The sequence below is a fragment of the Pungitius pungitius genome, chromosome 7, assembly GCF_949316345.1.
Source record: "Pungitius pungitius chromosome 7, fPunPun2.1, whole genome shotgun sequence".
In the NCBI taxonomy this organism is placed as follows: Eukaryota; Metazoa; Chordata; class Actinopteri; order Perciformes; family Gasterosteidae; genus Pungitius; species Pungitius pungitius.
In genome coordinates, this window is record NC_084906.1 from 14,526,817 (window position 1) to 14,549,017 (window position 22,201).

General features: G+C 41.8%; 1 protein-coding gene across 1 annotated transcript; it reads right to left on the bottom strand.

Annotated features, from left to right (window-relative positions):
• Positions 1-19,599: 19,599 nt before the first annotated feature.
• ptger3 (prostaglandin E receptor 3 (subtype EP3)) lies at positions 19,600-21,552 on the bottom strand. Its single transcript, XM_037469890.2, has 2 exons — positions 20,647-21,552; positions 19,600-20,055 (listed from the first exon to the last, which is right to left on the bottom strand). Exons 1-2 carry the CDS (start codon positions 21,499-21,501, stop codon positions 19,735-19,737), a joined length of 1,176 nt encoding a protein of 391 aa, XP_037325787.2. The 5' UTR covers positions 21,502-21,552; the 3' UTR covers positions 19,600-19,734.
• Between the last annotated feature and the right edge of the window lie 649 nt (positions 21,553-22,201).

Here is a 22,201-nt window from a genome sequence, read left to right on the forward strand (position 1 = left end):
AACATCCTCATATACTTAATGTAAAAGAATAGTGTTACAAGAATGTAATTAGATTATTCATTACTGGTTTTGGTAAATGTCTTGGCTATGAAATACCTAAATCATGTTACTCTTCCGTGGTAATATTACAAGAGATATTGCGCAAGGAGAAAACGCTGCTGCTGTCCTTGTCGGAAACAAGGATCAAAGTTTTTACATCGTTCAGGCATGAATCTGTGAGGGAATGTGCATTTTGTGGTGTTCCTCACCCGTATGTATTAGATGTACGTTTAATAGATCTTAAACGTGCTCAATGTGAAAATACGTCACTCAGTAACACTCAGTGTTGCCACAGTTACTTCGAAAAAGTTTACTGACTACTGATTACTCCTTTAAAAAGTAACTCAGTTACTTTACAGATTTTAAAAGTTAGATTACGAGTTACTTTATTGGTTACATTCAGCAGCAGCCGAGAACACCCGCCGCCTCAACATAAAAATGACAACTGGTGATGTCATCACATATTTCCATCTTTGGCTGACAAATACTCAAAATAGTGATTGTATTTCTGACTCAAAATGCGCATCTTTCATTCTCTCTCTCTCCTGCTGTTGGTGTCGCTGCGTGGTAGGTGGTCGATGTATGTACACGTGAAGGGACCCTCATGCTGATTAGCTTCTACATGGCTTCACTCCCAGAGACGCAAGAAATCAAATATATATATTTTACTATTAATGACAAAATAGTAACGCACAGTGACTTGGACAAGTAACTTTAATCTGATAATTTTGGTCATACTAACGCGTTAGATTACTTGTTACTAAAAAAGGTGGTCAGATTAGAATAACGCGTTACTAAGGCATCACTGCTAACACTGTATTAAAATCTCCTCTGTCAAACTACCACAGAATGTGATCTGGATGCCAAGAAACTCTGCAAATTGTTAAATAATTGCTAAAACCTTAGTTATGATCAATAATCCCACCAGATGTATTGTGCCTATTGCTATGTCGCACTAAAAGTATTTTTGTGTCAAACGTTAAATAAGAGTCTTATTTTGGAGGATATTATCTGTAACTGAGAGGTGAAAATATTTGGTATATATCTTACTTTGGTACAAGCCTCAGTGTGAAAACACAAGGGATTTGAACAAATATTTTCAATTTATCAGATTTCAGTGTTTTGGAACTGGCATATGTTGCCTGCATACTCGAGGCAGCTCTCAAATAAACTAAAGTAAATTCAATCACGCAATCCGCAATTTAAACAGAGTTATTATCCTCTGGCCTCCTTTGCTTTAATAACAGTATAGGCAACATCCGAACAAATACTTCTGGGGGCCATTGTGCCTTTTTGGCATTGATACATGTAATGAGAGATGTGGGCTTCCATCTTTGGCGAAGACTGACGGACAAAGAGTATTCTTCTGCTGCCTGAGAGAAGATTGTTGTTTTTTGTTCGATAGGGAACATTGAAAATTGGCATGGACAGGACACGTCTCCAGGGGGATATCTCACATTAAGTGTTTTCCCCAATTCAAGGAAGTAATACAAACAAATAAAGGAGGATGTCCCGCATTTGTAAAACAGCAGTCCAGACAAAATATCATTAACAAAATTACACTTTCTCTGGTTTCTCTGGCTGCATTGTGAGTTTATGTCTCAACATGAAAGCAGCAGCCAGGACCCGGAGGGACAAACTAAGAGATGAGTAGGATGAGCTCAACCTCCCTGATGTCCTCTAAGAGCTCTACAATTTTCCATTAGGTTATCATTAGTTTAACTTCTGTTCATATGTCTGTGTTTGACAAATTGTAAACGTTGCGGCATCCATGATCTTGGAAATGCCTGAATCAATTTGAGCCTTTTCGGTTATAATACTAGAACCCGTTTCCATTGATTAGCTTGATTGTGTTTAAAGGTGTTTACAAGATTGTTTTAATATGCCATCTAATTAAAGGTGGGGAACAGGTTGGTTTGTTGTCAGAGCGGAGCTGCTGCGATTGATCCCACACTTTGCTTTTCATATGTCTCCCAGGCGAAAAACATTCATCAAGAAGATCCATTTTCCTTTTCCCCCCTCTGAAACCACAGTCGAGTAATTCCCTTATCCAGAGGGTAATTCAATTTTAACGGCAGAAGAAAATTTGGTAAACAACAATGAACATAACACACGGGTTAAACTGACAGACAGAAACTCAATGCCCAGCTATGCCTGCACCAACGCAACCGAGAGTAGGAACTGACGCTATGGAGCCATTAAGTCTGCAGGAGGAGAGGGTCAGGTTGATTAAATTGTCAGCAAGCGCTGAACGTGGGAGACTGCTGCTCATTTCACGCGTTCTACACTTGCTATTTTCATTCTTTTAGCCGTGTCTATGTGTTGTGCATCGCCTTAAACAAGTTTTTACTCCAACTCGAACTGCGATCTCTAGCTGAACCAAGATATTTCTGTGTTTTAATCGCACTGTGGTTGTTGCTTTTGAGCGCACGGGCAAAGGAGGTAATTTGTTGTTTAATTTGTTACCTTGTTCTAATTATACATTTCCCACCTGTGGTGCACTACTCAGCGGGGGGGGGTGTCCCTCACCGTCAGAGAGACACAGCTGTACAGTGACACACATGAAGGGTTTTGTCAGGGCCGGCTAAGCCTTCTCTGCAGGCCTAAACAGAATCAGTTATAGCTCTTTTATGATTACATTTTTTGTCAATACACTATGTGTGTTACAATGATTTTTTCCCATTAGCTTGTTCTCGCATTTCACAGCTCCAGTCTTCACTTGTTGCTCTGCTTCCAGCCTGCAGCGATACTTCCAGTGTAGCTTTGTTTTAAAGAGAGCTTTTATCCAATCAGATTCAACCGATTGTCATCGTCTTCTAAACAATCAGGTCTTGAAGGTGAGATTCTTGGACATTTAAACAGAGTGAGCCTCGAACACCCATTCCCATTCAAACCCACATAGAAAGATGGTCAGAGTGGCTTTCAACTATGTGGACATCTCCTGCAGATGTAACATATTGACTATATATATATATACAGTATGGTTTTGGCATTTACCATTAAAACGAGCAGTGAAGCATTAAGCGTTCAGAGTAAATACTTAAAATATGAAAGATGTGATGCTTCATGCAGATATTGCGTGGGAACTTAGTTCAGCTTAATTTCTGTATCCAGTGTAGCATTAAAGCAAGCATACTGCTTTCATTCATACAGGATATGAGTCGGAAAGCGGAGCTGCTGGACAGCTTCTATTCATTATTCTATCGTCGTACACCTTCATGGAAACACATGACTTTAATTTGTTCTTACCTCTTCCTCTGCCTGTGTGTCTTTGGAAAGTTGTCATCATTTTGTTGCCAGTCAGTCTCAGTCTCCACAATAAAAGCACTTAGTTTTGCTGTAAAACTAACTTTAGTTTCTGATTTCACCTGGAGTGTATTTAATGAGCGGGCAAAGCGTGACGTAAAAACGTGCAGTGAAGCCTCTGGTGACATGTTTGATACCTACAATACTTTTGTTCCATTGTAACTAACACAACTGGTGCTGAATGTTTGGTCCTTCTTAAACCACAATCATGTATTGAGTGCAATTTCACTTGTTTTTGACTAAAATCTTGGTCTACTATTGGAACCATTCTTATGCCTTGAGCTTTTTTCCGCCTTTTATTGTGAGGTTTCCCAGTCATGCTGCACAATATCTCACAACTGAACATATAGTAAATACATTTTTGGCATCTTTATTGCTTAAAGGCTTTTTCTCCCCCCTTCCTTTAGCAGAGTCAGCTCTCATATCAGGTGACTTATTTTTTGAACATAGTAACAAGCCGCCAACGAGTCATCATAGCAGCACTGCTGTGAATATTTTGAATGAAGTAGGAAGGGTTGGAAGGTTGACAAATGTTTGCTGATGTATTAGTTTGGAAATTTCCTTTGTTCTTTTGAAAAACTGGATCCTTACGTACAATTCTCTACTTGAAAATGCCCCTTTCTCAAGTCTTTGCACTATGACTAAAGCAAAATGTTTTCAAACACTTATCTTCTCAAGGGGGCTAACAAGCCTTGACCCTAACTTCTCAAGAAAACCTTCTTAAAACTTGCAATCCACTGTGTGACCATGCACAGAAGGTCAACAAAGAATTGGAGGCTGACCAAAACTGCCCAGGAAGTGGACACGAACTCCACAAGAAACCGTGTGTGGCGGCTCAAATGGGCAGCAGACTTTAAAATTCTAAAGAATTCTGAATCTCATGGGGGTGACGATGCGGGAGACTGACTGTGTTCTTTAACAATCTCAGACTGCTTTTTATAACCATGGTGTTCATGCTACAGGAGAACAGATGTGTGACTAATTATAAATCCGAAAATTCTCAACGTCAAAAACAAAAAAGAGAATATTTACCAGAGAAAAGAGTCTGATTATTCTCAGGAATAAGCTGCATTATTTCATCTGAACTAAGACTACATCCTCCCAGGAGGTCACACCAGGAAGACGTGAGGCAGCAGGCTTCACATCTCACTCACCGTGGGAAGGATGAAAAACACCCGATTCATTAGCAGGTGGTGATAAAAAAAAGACTATAGGTTACATTATTGTGATTAGATGAAATATAATTTCCTTTAGGATTAAGGGATAAAATGGAATATGTTATGAACCATGTAATAAGCAATGCTGAGCCATGCAAGATAATCAAGACACTTTTTTCCTTTTATATAAAATCAAAAGATGAAGCCAGGTGCACACTGTAAGTGTGATATTCCCTCTCTGTGTTTTTCTCACTCACAAGCAACAGGAGCTTGTTTTCACCCTTGAAGAGGATCAGACTCTTTTTTTCGTGCACTTTCATTGGCCCTTTTTTCCATAGTGCAACGGAGAGCTGTGTATGTATATATTTATGCTTGCTGATTGTCTTTGGTGTCTCGGCTCATGATGAAACGTTTCCTTCATGGGCAACGTTTCAACCTAATGAAGAATGTTTGCTTCATTTACGTTATTTTTAATAATTAATAATGTAAGAGACAATATTTAAATCACTAGAAAAATCAACTAAGCCTTTAATATATAAATCACAACCCATCTGAGAAATTAAATGCTCTTGATATATTTCATGAGAAATATTTGGAATTGCTAGGAGATGGTTCATCCTACCTTGTACTTATACCAAGACAATAATATTGGTATCAACTCTTTTAATGTAAAGTTGTTCTGGAGTACATGAATGAAGCAGTGAATTAATCAGTGAACTCACAGTGGTTTATTGATTTATTCCGATACCATGGATTATATATAAAAAGTGGACTTGGTCAACGTGACATCCCTTAGAGGTTTGTGGAATACAGGTTTAAAGCCTTCAAATCAGAATTTCAGCAAAATGAACATTATGCTGCATTTAAAAGATGTAAAGCTGGCCAATAAGACATAAAGTCATATTTACAATAATTTCTGATATCAAGTGGTCAAGAGGTAGGGTGATTTTATTTTTTACTTATTTACAATATCACTTTTTTTCACCCTCTATTCATTTAATACATTTTTCAAATCAAGCATTAAGATAAGTTCCAAACATATTTGATATAATGCACATTGTAATAGCGCTACATTGGTTGGCATTTAAATCTACACATTGTGCAGAGTCCGATCTGACATCTGTGTCATGACAGTACCATCCTCCCTGTTAAAATGACTAAATTTATATCAGCAGCCCAATATTAACAATTATTAGATAATCAAGACAGCAGAAATGCATTTAATGCTGAGAAAATGTGTTTTACTACTTTTCTACTGCAATCTCCCACGGAAAAACTAAAGGGGTGTTCAGGCTCATCAAGATTGCAACCATATGAGTAATGATTGAAACCCATTTGGTAGTGGGGAAAAAAGTGAGTTATAGATGCAGCCTGGTCGATATAATATTATGGAAAGCAAACATAACTGCCACTGGTGAGTGAAGTTAATAGGCCTGTTAAAAATGATCAAACAGCCATGAATCAGGTTCGTCTGAATGGAATGGAGGCGCAGGGAGACGGTTCATCTGTAAATAACCAAAGCGAGACTTGTAATTGCAATTTTCAAGGTTTCAGTATTAGTTCGATTTTTGTCAGCTTCAGATGATCATTTATGATCCAGTAAATATCGAGAAATATTGTGACACGATTGTTGTGTTGTTGCAGGAGTATTTCCACTTACTTTTTTCAACAACAGTTAATATTATAAATGACTTCACAAATCAAGATTTTTATAATATAATATAGTTTCTTAAATATAACGCTGTTTTATTAATAACATTAGCAATTTTCTGCAAAATGTATATTTTTACAATATGGATTTCCGGTTAATAGTTTTGAACTTCAATTTAAGATTTAAAAATCATGTTCAGAGTGGTGTTTGGGTGCTTTTAAACTGTTTACCTCCGTAAAACACCACTGCTCTCAAAAAAAGTGCACCTGGACGCTGTGATGGTCATCAGTTTTAAATCCCTGTAATAAACCTTTTTGAATGATTACATTTTCATTCTGTAGTCAAAACGATTGAGGAAAGAAGAAAAAACTAAACCAACACTGCAGCAGAGCAACCAAGGAGGAAAAGCAGTGCTTTAATAAAGATGTATGAGGTGCTGAGGCTGCGCCAGCAGAGCTGAGGATCCAAAGCCGTTCACGCTGCAGATCAATATACCAGCGGAAAAATCACATTTTTGTGCCTTTTTGGCAGAAAATATTACCACGAGGCAGATTGAAATAAGAGGAAACATTGAGAACTTATGTTTTAGGAGCAGAGCTTAAGGGTCCAAATTTCATCTCCAATACATATTCGAAGCTGCATTCGTATGGTTTTCTTTATTGCAGTGTTTCCCTGGAGAATATGGCTGCAGTAAAAATCAATCACAATTAGGTGGCTTTCTCTGGCTGGATGTGTGAAGTACCACAATGTTTTACAATGGTTCCACACGCTTTGTTACTAAAGCAAGTTAATTACTAAAGTTTCCCCAATGTACCATACATCACATCCACATGAATTTTCGTTTTGTATTCCATCAATCAAATCATTTTCAGCTAGATAGACAAACCTTGATGAAGACATTTTTTGGCTCCCTGAGGATAAATCTTAATATTATGATACGCAAATCACAACATTATTTTTTTTTAACTGGTACTGTAGCCCGGTTACCATTTAAAGAAATTAAACTAAATCTTTCAGCTTTCTAACATTTTTCTCATGATTGTTAAGAGATTCATTGTATTTAAGTATAACATTTCCACTCATAAGGCATATCTCTAAAGCTACATTAACAGGTTGATAGCGTGGCCTGTCAAGTTTTTTAGGGTACATGTTTGACCCAAAAGTTAAGTTTGAACAACCACGAACAACAGCGTCTGACTGCGCAGTACAAACTGTTGGAGGTTATTTAAATTGGCTTTTCTCTGGCTTGTATTGATACTTAATTTTTTGGACATTTCTGCTTATGTGTTCTCACTGGAAATCATACTTCATCCACATTGTCATTCATTGACAGCATACTCCATCTTCACGTACCTTACCAACCACTATATTTGGGGCCATAATGCGTGATTGCCTGAGAACAAATATTTTCGACAGCAGCTGATATTTTGTGTTCAGGAGCTGTAGGATCCTCTCCCGGTTGCTTATCTGACCTGAGCATGAACACACTCAAAGCCCAGCAGCATTGTCTTGCAATACTCTGATAACAACCCTCTGTGAACAAGACCTGTACCATACATTCAACGTATACATTAAACGCATAATCGAGTAAAGTAGAATCTCCCATTGTTACGCCCTCCTCTAAAGTGAGGATACCGTAACTCGCCGTCACACGTGAGCTGGTCACAGGGAGGGTGATGTGAAATAAAGGGAGTGGGCGCACAATCAGGACAACCAAAAACACCGTACCGTTCAAACCAGGTTTATTTTGAACTATAATACGGTAGTGGGGGAAAAGGGGCTGAGCGGAACCAAAGCAAAGAAATGAATGAAAAAGACCCCTAATCTACCTAGTCTAAACACAAGTTTGTTAAACTCTCTAAAAAGTACAGGTGGGTGGTCCGCCCAGATCTTACCTAGTGTGTATAGACAGAGGTTTATCTACGGGTAGTATGTAAACCCCAGGGTCTCTTACCTACACACTCCCATTGTGCGGTCCCCTTTTCCCTGGGACAAACAAAACAAAGAAACTGAATAGCACAAACAACGTGATAACAGAATAACAAAAATAACTTAACCTTCACTAGTTCAAGTGACCAAATATATACATACACCAAAACAAACAGAAATGTCACTTGAACGCCGCTCAAAACAATTGTTCGGTTGCAACAAGTTGTTTCCCGACAGTCCTTCCGCTCTCTCTCTCCAACCGCTCTCCTCTTCTTGTCTACTCCGACCTCCTTTTAAGCCTCTGCATCCTGCCGTTGATTGGCTGTGATGGAAGGTCATTAGTGGCTGCAGGTGGGAGCTGGCAGGGGAGATTATTGGCTGGGGGGGTGCGTCAGAACACCTGTGGGAACAAAATCAAAACACACACACCCCCTCCCACAAGCAGGCCGAGGCACGTAACACGCCCACCCCAAAAAACACAAACCCTTAGTTTGTGTAACAAAACACATACCACCTAACACCATGCGCGGGACAGAGCATCCGCCACAACATTATTGGAGCCCTTTACATGGCAGATCTGCAAATTATATCCCTGGGCCATTATGGCCCACCGCATCAGACGGCGGTTCTGGTTATACATCCTGTTTAGGAAAACCAAGGGGTTGTGGTCAGTAAAGACCAGCACAGGCAATATGCTCGAGCCAACATATACCTCAAAAAACTGTAAGGCTAACAACAGGGCCAGAGCCTCCTGCTCAATGGTAGAGTACCTGGATTGGCAGGGGTTGAATTTTCTCGAGAAGAAGAAGCTGACAGGATGGTCCACTCCGTCGTCATCTTCTTGTAAGAGCACTGCACCTGCCCCAACAGCACTAGCATCCACCTCTAACTTGAATGGTTTCTCAAAGTTAGGGGCTGCAAGAACTGGGGCCCTACAAAGCAACATTTTAGCTGACTCCAAAACAGTTTGACACTTTGGAGACCACTGAAAAGCTATTTTTGGGCTAAGCAAATTGGTTAGAGGAGCTACCACAGTTGAAAAATTCTTACAAAAGGTACGGTAGTACCCAATCATCCCCAAAAACCGGCGTAATTGGCGGCGGGTCGTAGGGGCAGGAAAGCTAGCGATAGCCTCCACTTTGGCAGCCACAGGCCGCACCTGTCCACGTCCAACTTCTTTGCCTAGGTAGGTGACTGTAGCCTTTCCAAAGTCACATTTAGCCAAATTTAGGGTCAATGATGCTTTCTCCAACCTCTGAAACACGTCTGTTAAAGTGGAGATATGGTCAGACCACATGGCGGAATGAATGACTACATCATCTAAGTAGGCAGTACAGTTAGGGACCTCACCTAGTACAATATTCACCAGCCTCTGGAACGTGGCCGGGGCGTTGCGCATCCCAAACGCCATTACATTATACTGTAAGAAGTTGTCTGGAGTGACAAAAGCGGAAATATCAGAAGCACGAGAGGTTAGAGGCACCTGCCAATAACCCTTCAGTAAGTCAAGCTTAGTCACATACGCCGCAGCACCTATGGTGTCGACGCAGTCATCAATACGTGGTAAGGGAAATGAGTCAGGCACAGTGACAGCATTCACTTGTCGATAATCAGTACAGAACCGAAAAGTACCATCAGGTTTAGGTATCAAAATACAAGGAGAGCTCCACGGACTAATACTGGGTTTAGCCATTTGATGTTGTAGCAGATAACTCACTTCTTGTTTCATTGCTGCCCTCTTCACAGCGTTCACACGATAGGGATGCTGCTTGATCGGAGCGGCATCCCGTACATTCACATCATGTTCCAAGACGGATGTACAACTTGGAGCATCCCTGAAAAGGCTTGGAAAATCATTAATTAAGGCAACAACATCCCTTCTTTCTTTTTCATCCAAATGTCCCAACTGGGAGTGAAGAGTTTTTAACAGTTGTGAGTTACACAAGCGTTCACATTGCTGGAGAGTGTTACGTACCACCAAATCATCCTCCTGGTTTTCTTCTGGTATAGACTCTGAATGCAATCCCACAGAAGCCATAGGCACGACAGTAGGCTGTGCCGCTTTATCTGAGGACTTGGGACGGGTCTCTCGAACATGGTACGTTTTTAACATGTTAACATGGCAAACCCGGGATGAGCGTCTCCGGTCTGGCGTCTTAACCACATAGTCTGTTTCACTGATTTTCCTTTTAATTACGTATGGACCAGAAAAACGTGCTGACAAGGAGGAACCTGGAATCGGCAACAGAACTAAAACCTGATCCCCTGGTTTCCAGTCACGGCTAACTGCTTTCCGGTCATATTGGCGTTTCATTCGCTGTTGAGAGTTAGACATGGACTCTTGGGCTACTGCACATGCATCATGCAACCTTTCCCGCATCTGGCTCACATACTCCAACACGTTTTTATCAGCCGAGCCAACTGAGTCAGAAGCCAGTATCTGCTCCTTTAAAACTTTTAACGGTCCACGAACAGTGTGGCCAAACACAAGCTCAGCAGGACTGAAGCCCAAGGACTCCTGCACGGTCTCTCGTATGGCAAACAGGACAAGTGGCACACCCTCATCCCAGTCTTTCTGGGTGTCCATACAGTACTTGCGCAGCATTGACTTAAGTGTTTGGTGCCAGCGTTCCAAGGCACCTTGGCTCTCCGGATGATACGCACTGGATACATTGTGGGATATCGACAATGTCTGTAACACCTTGGCAAACAACTTTGATAGGAAATTGGTTCCCTGATCTGTTTGCAACACTTTAGGAAGTCCAAATGTCGAAAAGAACTTGACCAATGCTTTGATCACAGTCCTAGCAGTTATCTTTCGAAGAGGAATAGCCTCTGGATACCTAGTGGCACAACACATTACAGTTAATAAAAACTGATTACCAGACGTGGTTTTGGGCAATGGCCCAACACAGTCCACTATGACTCTCTCAAACGGTTCTCCTATCACAGGTATAGGGTAGAGAGGAGCTCGAGGTATCGTCTGGTTTGGCTTTCCAGTTAATTGACATACATGACATGTCTTACAGTACCTAGCTACATCGGACTTCAATCCTGGCCAAAAGAAATGTCTCAGAACACGGTCAAACGTTTTAGTTATCCCCAAGTGACCCGACCAATTGTTATCATGAGCTAGAGACAGCACCTGCTGCCGAAGCGGGGTAGGAACAACTACTTGGAATACGGCCCTCCAAGCACTGTCTGCCTTATGGCCGGTCCACTTTCTCATTAATACTCCTTGGTCTAAGAAGTATGCCGTGTCCTTATTTTTCACCTCTTCCGGTGACACCACAGAGGCAAAACATGTATGAAGACTGTGATCCTCTTTTTGCTGTTCAATCACCGTTTCAGGGGTGATTCCTACAAAAAGGTCACTTGATTGGGGCCCCTTATCCACAACGTCCCTGTGAGGGTGAACCTCGTTCAAACGCGCAGGCTCCTGAGGAATACACGGAACCTCACTCTCCACAGCTACTGGGTCAAACAGAGACTCAGGCAAACTTATAACATCATCCAGTCGTCGTGACTGTGCGCGAGTAACCACACAGGCCGAAAACACAGTAGGAAAATTCTTTGACAGATCCTCATCTTCTGGATTGAGGTTAGGTTTATCCAACACTTCTAACAAGGGCGTCACCTTTCCACCTGCTATGTCATTGCCCAACAGCAAAGTCACACCTTTCACAGGCAGCGTGTCCATAACACCAACACGGAAATGTCCTGAAACTAAGTCAGACGTCAAATGGACCCAATGCAAGGGCACGGGCAGTGTCCCCATCTCAATACCCTGCAGCAAGACTTGTGAACCACAAGACGTCTCCGAAGACCAAGGCAGCGCATCAGTAAGAATAAGAGATTGTGCAGCCCCAGTGTCTCTCAAAATTTGGATGGGCCTTTGTTCAGTTTCCATCCCAGATAAGGAGACCAAACCTTTTAACAAAAATGGGCTGTAAAGTCTGTCTGGTTTGCTTCGTGCAGAGCATGCACCGCTTTTCACCGGGTGACTCCTGGAACAGACCAGACCAACACCTTTTGGTTTGCTACTGGAAGTCATCAGTCGCCTGTCTCTGTTGCTCAACACAGGACAGGTGGCAATCAGATGCCCCTTTTGATGGCAATAAAAACACTCCCGCACATCCTTGGGACTGGGTGAACGGTTTGGTGAAGGACGAGCAGGACTTGGGACCGATGGCACAAATGTTCTGTCCCCGACACGAGGTGGCGTGAACGCACTCTTATGTGTCAAGGTATATTCATCCACCAACACTGCGGCCTGAGCCAACGTTGCCACCTTTTGGTCACACAAATGAACCACCTGACGCTCAGGTAGAGTGTTTTTAAAATCTTCCAACAAAATTAACTCTCTGAGACCAGCAAAATCTATAACTTTGCTGGCTGAACACCAGCGATCAAACAAAGACTCTTTGTCTCTGGCAAACTCAACAAAGGTTTGATTCAAGGCCTTTTTGTGGTTCCTAAATCTCTGCCTATATGCTTCGGGAACTAGTTCATACGCGCGAAGAACTGTAGCTTTTACAACGTCGTATTTTAAACTCTCTTCCAGGGAGAGAGCAGCAACAACTTCTTGGGCCTTCCCGGACAGTTTACACTGTAAGAGAAGTGACCACACCTCGAGTGGCCAGTGCAGCGCTGCTGCCACACGCTCAAAAGCAGAAAAATAACAATCAACTTCTGATTCCCTAAATGGCGGTACTAAAGCAATATGTTTACTCACATCAAAGTGAGCCTGAGGCGGAGCAGAAGACGGACTCACACGGGAGCCAGCCTCTAGCTCCAGTTGTCGAATTCTAATTTCTTTATCTATTTCCAATTTCCGAATTTCTAACTCAAACTCTCTTTGTCGAATACTCTCTTTTTCCATTCGCTCCATCTCCAACCTGGCCAGCCTCATTTTGAGCCTAGCAGCGCCATTAGAATGACCTGAAGGAGGAGACAAAGGGTCAAACCGGGGCAACGTAACAGGAGTGAAAGCAACGTCTTTCTCTACGCCATCCTTTGTTTTTGCTTCAGAGGATCCATCAGACTCCTCTCCTGAGGCACCCCTCTCATCCTCTTTCAAGGACAAAATTCCCCTCTCTGCTAACCCTTCTGTTACTAGGGTCAAAAGCTCAGCTTTAAGCTTTTGTTTAGGAACAGGGATTTCATAGTGTTCCGCTATAGCCCGTAACTCTACCTTTCGAAATGTAGCCAACACTTCAAAAGTAGGGGCTTCAAAGAAATCGGCCAATGCCGAAGTCGCCATACTGAAAACAATGTACTACACCAACAACTCACTAAATGTACAGACTACCGACGGATAACAACGCACCAACACATACAACCACACCAAGTTCCCAATGACGTGCTCAGAGTAACGGGTATTAGATCCATGATCCCGGACGAGCCCCCATTTGTTACGCCCTCCTCTAAAGTGAGGATACCGTAACTCGCCGTCACACGTGAGCTGGTCACAGGGAGGGTGATGTGAAATAAAGGGAGTGGGCGCACAATCAGGACAACCAAAAACACCGTACCGTTCAAACCAGGTTTATTTTGAACTATAATACGGTAGTGGGGGAAAAGGGGCTGAGCGGAACCAAAGCAAAGAAATGAATGAAAAAGACCCCTAATCTACCTAGTCTAAACACAAGTTTGTTAAACTCTCTAAAAAGTACAGGTGGGTGGTCCGCCCAGATCTTACCTAGTGTGTATAGACAGAGGTTTATCTACGGGTAGTATGTAAACCCCAGGGTCTCTTACCTACACACTCCCATTGTGCGGTCCCCTTTTCCCTGGGACAAACAAAACAAAGAAACTGAATAGCACAAACAACGTGATAACAGAATAACAAAAATAACTTAACCTTCACTAGTTCAAGTGACCAAATATATACATACACCAAAACAAACAGAAATGTCACTTGAACGCCGCTCAAAACAATTGTTCGGTTGCAACAAGTTGTTTCCCGACAGTCCTTCCGCTCTCTCTCTCCAACCGCTCTCCTCTTCTTGTCTACTCCGACCTCCTTTTAAGCCTCTGCATCCTGCCGTTGATTGGCTGTGATGGAAGGTCATTAGTGGCTGCAGGTGGGAGCTGGCAGGGGAGATTATTGGCTGGGGGGGGTGCGTCAGAACACCTGTGGGAACAAAATCAAAACACACACACCCCCTCCCACAAGCAGGCCGAGGCACGTAACACCCATAACCAACCTGATTAATTGCGTTAAAGTCATGCCGCTGCTCTTTCAAGAGAGGTCCTGGAGGAGCAATTATGTCATTTAGAAAGAACAGACATTTATCTCTCTTAGCATAATTGTCTGTGGTAAGAGAACATTAGATAAATAATAGTAGGAGTGGTCTCCTAACATTCTTCAAAGCCACAGTCCAGACTATAGAAGTTCTAAGATAAATTCCCATTGAATGCATCCTTCAGGGATGCTATTGATGCGACAGATGTTTTATTGTGTGAGTGCTTTGCTGCTTAAGGACGTGGGAATGAATAAATAACTTAAGCAGTGCTTCTTTTAAAACACTCGGTGGTAATGGGGAGATGGCTGTGATAGTAAAGGCCTTAAACATTTGTCATAGTAGAGACACTTCTGCTTCACTAAAAACAAGAATCAATCAATTAAAGAAGCCGACATCGGTAGAGCCAAAGACGATATTTCTTCACCTTTACAAGATAAGAAAAGAGGCAATTTGCATTTCAACTTAAACTTGGGATTTATTTTTTCCTTTTCCTGCAACTTTTACACACACACAAAGTGAGTTTTATATATGTAACTCATATAAACACAACAAAATAGGACGGAAAGTTGTGATATGAAAGTGCCTGTGTCTGTGCTTTCCCCCATAACACACACATCCCCAGTTTATTGAGCTTAACAGCAATAAATAATGGCAGGATCAAGCCTTTAATGTTCCAGATGCCGAGAGTACCCTTACTCAGCAGTAAAATGGCTAAATGGTGTACCAAGACACTGAGCCTTTGGACTTACATTATTCATGACTAATCGATTTAAATGGTCAACGGTTTTTGACAGATTCCTCTATAGGACAATGGAAAGGCAATACCCCTTCATTATTTATGAATATTATATTAAATGGGGATTTCCACTAGTTTACTGTGTGCTTCAGAGAACGTCAGAAAGCTTTTAATAAAGCTCATTAAGGCTAGCTTAAGGATCAGCTGATTGGAGTAAGATTGTAATCACATAAGAGCTCAGGGAGTCAAGACAACTGAAAGTAAAGTACAGTCAGAAATTTTATTTTTGTTCCAATTAGTAGTTTTGACATCAAAGAGTCGGCCGCTGCCCTTGAACATGGCCATATACTTTACAAATGGACTTTTGAGAACATCATCACACTCAAAACAAAATGCTCAGAAGACGGCCTGAGACAAAATGTCCAGATTATGAAGGCAAGTATTTAATGATACAGTTTTTTTTCTTTGATTTACATTCATCACAGCCTTTTCTCAAAGTCCACATAGCTGGCCACAGGTGAAGGACACGAAACCAGAACATTCAGAACGTACAGTTTGTGCAGGTGAATAATTTCATGCAGAATGCGTTTACAGATCAGAGAGCCCAATATTACATTTCATTACATTACATGTCATTTAGCTGACGCTTTTATCCAAATCGACTTACAATGAGTGCATTTCAACCATAGTCGAATATAACCAATATTAGACGGCGACAAATAGACAGGATACAAAAACAAACCTCCTTTCACCGAGGAAGGACACGACTATGAGAGACAGACATGATGGCAGGCCGAAAGCCGGTTGTGTGAACACAATACAGTTCAACGGAGGGACAACCAAGAAAGAGGCAGAAAATCAAACAAACCTGGCACACATGAAGAATGGCTTACAAAATAAAACAGGAAGTGAAAATATTTTGGTGATAATTAGCAAATCAAAAATATTGTAATAATGGAAAAAGCTTTTCTGTTGTAGTGCAATCTTGTATCGGATTAATGTTTAATACTTCTTATGTTTCGGTTTGTGCAAAGTACGATGCAATCAATCTGCTCTTCAGAAAAACTAGGAATGCTGGTGCTCCGTTATCCGTCTCCCCATAACTCAACACAAAGGAGGTGTTTATCTGAGGAGACATTTTTATGTTGCTTAATACATCTGATTAAACAGTTTTAAGCCAGTTAGGTTTAAAATAGAATGCAATATATAAAGCATAACGAGTATTGTTTGTCTTGCATATAATATGTAACATATTAAGATGTATTTGTATACATAGGAATTACTCTAGCAAACAGAAACCTTGCATCATACCTCTCAATGAAATGAATCCATGCAGTTTACCACATTGTTCAATTTAATGACTCATGGGACACACAGAAGTGGAGGTCAACAAACAATAGACGTCTAAACATGCTTTTAAATGTTCAGCAGCAACAAGATTCGCATTCAGCTGCGAGAATACGTTCACATAATAATCAGTTGAATTATTTAATCAAATGACCAGTAGTTTCATTGTGAGTATTTTCTACACAAGGAGAATTAAAAACCATCATCAACCAGTGAACGTCTCCTCTTTTTCATTTGGTTCATTTAATTTTAAACCCACTGCTTGTGAAATACTGTGCAATTTGCGGGATCAGTCATTAATTAGTACGATGGTAGAATTGTATAAATATTTAATTAGAAAAACATGCTTTAGCAGCCACAAAAGCCCAACATGTATTGAAAAACATATTCTGTATTTCCTATAATGGAATTACAACCTTACACCACCACATCAGCCAAGCACACTGCTGCGAAATGAACCAAACGGGTGCGTGTAGAACTGACACCAGTCCAGTAGAAAACAAAAACATAAAGTACCAAAAGGACACAGATAGATATTCACCTTATCTCAGCAACATGTTACATAACACTGTCTGTGATAGATATCTCAAGGAGAAAAGGGTTGCTAAATGTACCACATTCCTTACTGGAACAACAGAGAACAGAACAGAACGAGCGCATTGACAAGGAAACAACAGAAGGCCCTGATGTGAGAGCCTTCTGAGAATGACAGTTAGCTTTGGAGATACTTCCTTTTGAAGAGTTGGTAAACTTTCAGAAGCATGGAGGCGTAATGTGAACAAAACATGAGGAAATGGACATCTGATAGACATCAAAGATGTTTCACATTCATCAGTGGCTGGTGGGCCCAACCTGTTTCCATTGTACTTTGTGCACTTGTGATACCATCATGTGCTCCTTAAATAGAGGCTGCTCAACCACCTCTGCAAGGTGACATCTCGGGTGGACGCTCCACAATGCAGCAAAGAGCCTTCACGTTCTTATCAGCGAGCTGCTCGTGCAACTTGTCTGGGACGCATTATTAACATTGTACATGTTAATTATGAATTCAGAACTTACAACATTTTCCTTATAACATTTTCCTTATACAAATTGACAGGATTTAAGCATGTGTGCAAACATTCACAATCTGTGCAATCAAGCTTGAGATTCACGTGCAACAGCATGTTTGCAGCAAAGGGCAAATTCAGTTCTGACAGAGCTCTCAATGAAGCCATCGTCTATCATTTTTGATGAAGATTACACTGAGCGGATCAATACAACGCAGATTTTTTTTTATCTCCTGTGTGTCTCCCCGGGTTCTCATTAAATTGATATTCTGCAAGAACCTGGTGAACTTTCCTCGTTAACACTGTGCCCCATAGAGAGGGGAAATAAATGGTACTTTCTATTCACAAAGAATGAATTGTTGTTCTGCCGTTTTCTTTTCCCCGGTGGCAGTTGGATGAGATTTAATTCACTGGAAAAATCAAAACCAAATGTAGGGCCATTTAGCTTCATGGGGATATTCCTGTGCGTAATTATTCTGATGAATGGGAAGCCTCAGAGTGTCCTGGGCAAGGAACTGAGATAATTACATGACGCAGATTCATATGGAGGCTGATTGAGTCAACTGCAGCTTGAAAACAAATGTAATCAATGTTTTACATGCATGGATGAAACTCCGTATGCTCTAATATGTTTCCACAAGCTCAATAAGTGGCGCATTCATGAGAAATAAACAGTCATATTAGTGACATAACACATGAAACCCATGATTTGCTGAGAACATACACTGAGGTTTTTATGCGCGTTTATAGCTGAAAATGAGCTTTACGATAGTTCTGAATTATGCCAAATTCTCGATTTGTGTGCAACATATTACTGTTTCCTTCTATATATTAGTTTTTGCTCATAACCAAAGGTAATTTTTTGAGTGGGTATCTAATGCAGATCAGGTTCTCAATCAACACAAATTAAATCCTTTTTTGCACTCTTTTTCAGCTATCAGTTTCCGTGAGGCTCATCATCACTGAGCTTATAATTATTATCATATTACCTAATTGAAAAGTAGCTTGAACCTAATCTAGAGGTGAATTGCACTGTGCCCAGAAATGAACAATAAACATATTCTTAGAGTTAGCATAAAGGCTACAAAGACACAATTTGCCTGATAAGAACAAAACATTGGAATACCCAACCTCTTAATCAACAAGTCTGAGTCATCACAGAATTAAAAGCATGAATTGTGCAATACCTAAAGAATGTGTTGATGGAGATACAGCCACTGTTCGACTACACACAATAATCTCTTTTTTTAATTGTGATTTGAACAGTTTGAACACGGCTTCCTTCGTTCTATTTTTTTCTCTTCTTGTCAGCCATGTACACAAAGACCTCCCTTCTCTCTACTTAAATTGTTTTACCCAGTGAAAATACTCCGTAAATAATGATTGTTTCTCTCCATAGACATTTGGCTGGTGGAGTTAGATACACTTTCCATAATCTCATAATGTTCATCAACAGAAATACAGTAATTTCCCTCAAACACTTCTTCGCCAGACGGTAATTGAAGCTATACATTACTGAGAAGACTTTGCACTAAAATACAACAGTGCACTGATTTTCAGCAGGGAGAGTGGAGACTAATTGAAAGCTTCACATTTTATAGTCCTGGCTGCTAGCCGAGGAACACCACGTACTGTACATTTTACAACTTACATCAGCTGATACTCAGCAGGTTGGCTTTGTCAGCACTCAGAAACAAGTTGATTGTTATTACTACGGACACAAATAAATAATCTTATTATCAACAACCCGGCTCTTGTTTAGGATGAGCTTTTTTTTTTCAGTGACCACGTTGGTTACATTTCAAAACGTGGCACTTTACAACTTCAAATGAGCAATAATGTTTATTTCTTAATTTACAGATATTCACAAAAAAAGCAACCCTTCCCCTTTGCCTGGTTTATGGCTTCAAGTTGTTGAAAGTAAGGACTCATTAAGAAACTAAAAAGAGCAGGAGATGCATTGCTTCCATGTAAGTGAATTCATACTCACCCATGTTCAGTTCTTGGGTCTTGCAGGTGTTGCTGTTACAACTGAAAGGTAGCTATGGGTCTATTCCCCCCCCCCCCCCCCCCCCCCTCCTTCCCCACCCTGCAGCCAAACGCAGGAGCTGACACGGTCATGCATCCTTATGCTGGTTAAGTGACTCTAAATGGAATTAGTTTTCAGCAAAAAATAAAGCCACTCCGAGCAGAGGTGGCCGCTTCTCATTAAGACTTTAACCTTCTCTCCCGTCGTTCTGGAAGAAGATAGCGATCCCCTGTCAGGTTTGACTTAACCTGTTTTCTGAGGGTTGATGTCGCCTTGCTTCTGCTCATTAAGGACACCCAGGACGGTCTGGGTCCCTTTCTCTTCCTCGATGGAGCAGTTGGACACTGCATTAGCCACGATGCAGAACTTGCGGAGGAGGATCTCCCTGAGGAGCAGATAAACCCACGGGTCAAGGATCTGGTTGAGGGAGGCCAAGCGGATCGCTGTGAGAAAAAAGTCGCAGTCCAACTGGACATCCGGGCCTGAGGTGCGATTGGAGGGCAATGCGGTTAAACTGCAGTCGTGTGAGGATACCTGGTTGGAAACCATCCTCAGCATGAGCACCTGAGGAGAGAGACAGGCCAAAGGTGTATGAACCGACAGGATAAACTCTTCTTAAATTCATTGAAACACTGTCTGGGACATAATAGTTATTATAGTCAATGTGCCAAGTCGGCAGATAATCCTGAGGAGATACAAAATCACCCGTTACTGGTACGATGGCACAGTGCTGTGCTTCCTATTAAGGTCCTGTGGCTATTAAATATGTGTCTCACATGAACTCACAGCACACTGAGCAGACCCCCACCCCAACAGGACTCGGCTAGGTGGGCAGCTACCGTACATGGCAAGGGAATCATACATGACAACAACAGAACAGAAGAAGACTAAATAAATGAGTGATTGGGGGTGGTGGTGAGGGGGGGGGGGGGGGGGGGGGTGTCTACTCATCCCAACAAAAGATGAAGTCTCCCCAGACATCTGCAGTTGTTCATGACCAGGCAGCGGGCAACGAAACCCAATCACACTTGACAATATGAAACCAATGAATCACATTGGTGCGAAGGAGAAAAGACGTCGGCATTAGTTGAAGACTAAGAAAGTACTTTGCACCGTCGGTTCCCATTCGGCCCCCTGTCGACTGTGGAAACATACCAGCAGGGGAGACCAGCACACAAGCAGGACGCACATGATGCCCAGCAGCTGAATGACGGTCTCCGTGGTCAGCCGCTCCCACTGCTTTGACGACTGAGACGCGCCGGACTTTGTTTTGCACCGGACGATCAGGCCCCGGATGGTCACTACATTGCAGAACAGCGTGACAAGGAGGGAGAAAATCCCGAGCCCGGCGAAAATGACGGCGAAATACATATTGCCCGGGACTTTCCTGTCGCCCGTGCTGATGAAGCACCAGGTGCCCGGCCACTGGCGGGTGTATTCACCGACCCCTGCGGTGGGCAGCAGCGCAAAGAGCAACACCAGACACCAGGTGACTGCCAAAGTCTGCTTTGTCACACTTGTCTTCATGTGATTGGAGTACCAGTGGGGGTTTGTTATCGCCAGAGCCCTTTCAATTGCCATGGTGCTGGCCAAGAACAGAGAGCACAGGCCGAAAGTGGTCATGCACACACCGAAAAAAGCGCACAATTTCCCCGATGAGTCGATGCGCTCCCAGTTCAGATCCGCCCGGTAGACTGATATCACTATTGGACTCGTCAAAAGCTGTCCAAACAGGTCGGTTAACGCCAAAGATCCAATGCAGAGCAAGAAAGACTTTTTCCTTTTGTTTTCCTTCTTTTTGTAAGATATATACACCAGCATAAGAGCTAATGAGTTGCCCACCATGCCAGTGATCATCATGGTTATGGGAAAACCAACTGATACAGATCCACAGCTGGAATTCTTGGTGATATTTCCTTCGCGCAATGGCTTGGAGAGGTTATAGTCCAACATCTCTCCAAGTGTGATTTGCAAATTATCCAGATAATCACAGCCTTCCGTAGACGTCATTTTGAAAAGGATGAGCTTCTGTGCAGCTGATAGCCCATGTGTGCGGGTCCGGCATCCTCTGCTTCAACTGAATGCCGTGCGTAAACTGCGCGTCGGGTCCTTTACGCGATGGAGGCGGGGCTGTGAATCGGGCTTCTTCTTCGGCCCCGGAGGAAGCGTTTTGGACACACATTGGAATTTTTTCCTTGTCCAACTTTTGTGAAGTTAGGTTATGTTGTGTTTAGAAGAGACTTTAGTCATCATAGGTCACCTGATTCGGAAGAGTCCAATTTTCAAGAGATTATTATATTTTTAGTGAAGTGATTACAAACCTGGTGGATTTATCCGAGATTTAGGAATGAAACAACCTGCTCTTCACCTGTAGCATGTTGTATTAGACGTAAATCTAACAGGTGTTGGGGCTAAAACTATTCCTTTATGTGACTTCTCGGTGTAACAGTAGTAACAAGCGCCATCTGCTGACCAGAATAGGACCGGCAACGCTGGTGTGGAGCTCATTCAGAATTGATCTACTACAACTATTTAGGGCTAATCACATACAATATCGTTAGACAAGGTGGAAATAGGGATCTCTGGTGACAGGTGATAGTTAAAAATTCACATTACTTTACTAAATAAACCCTTTATTGCTACCACCAACTAATTTCAATACAATGTGAATGTTTATTGATCACATCGCATTGTTATGGGAGAGTAATTG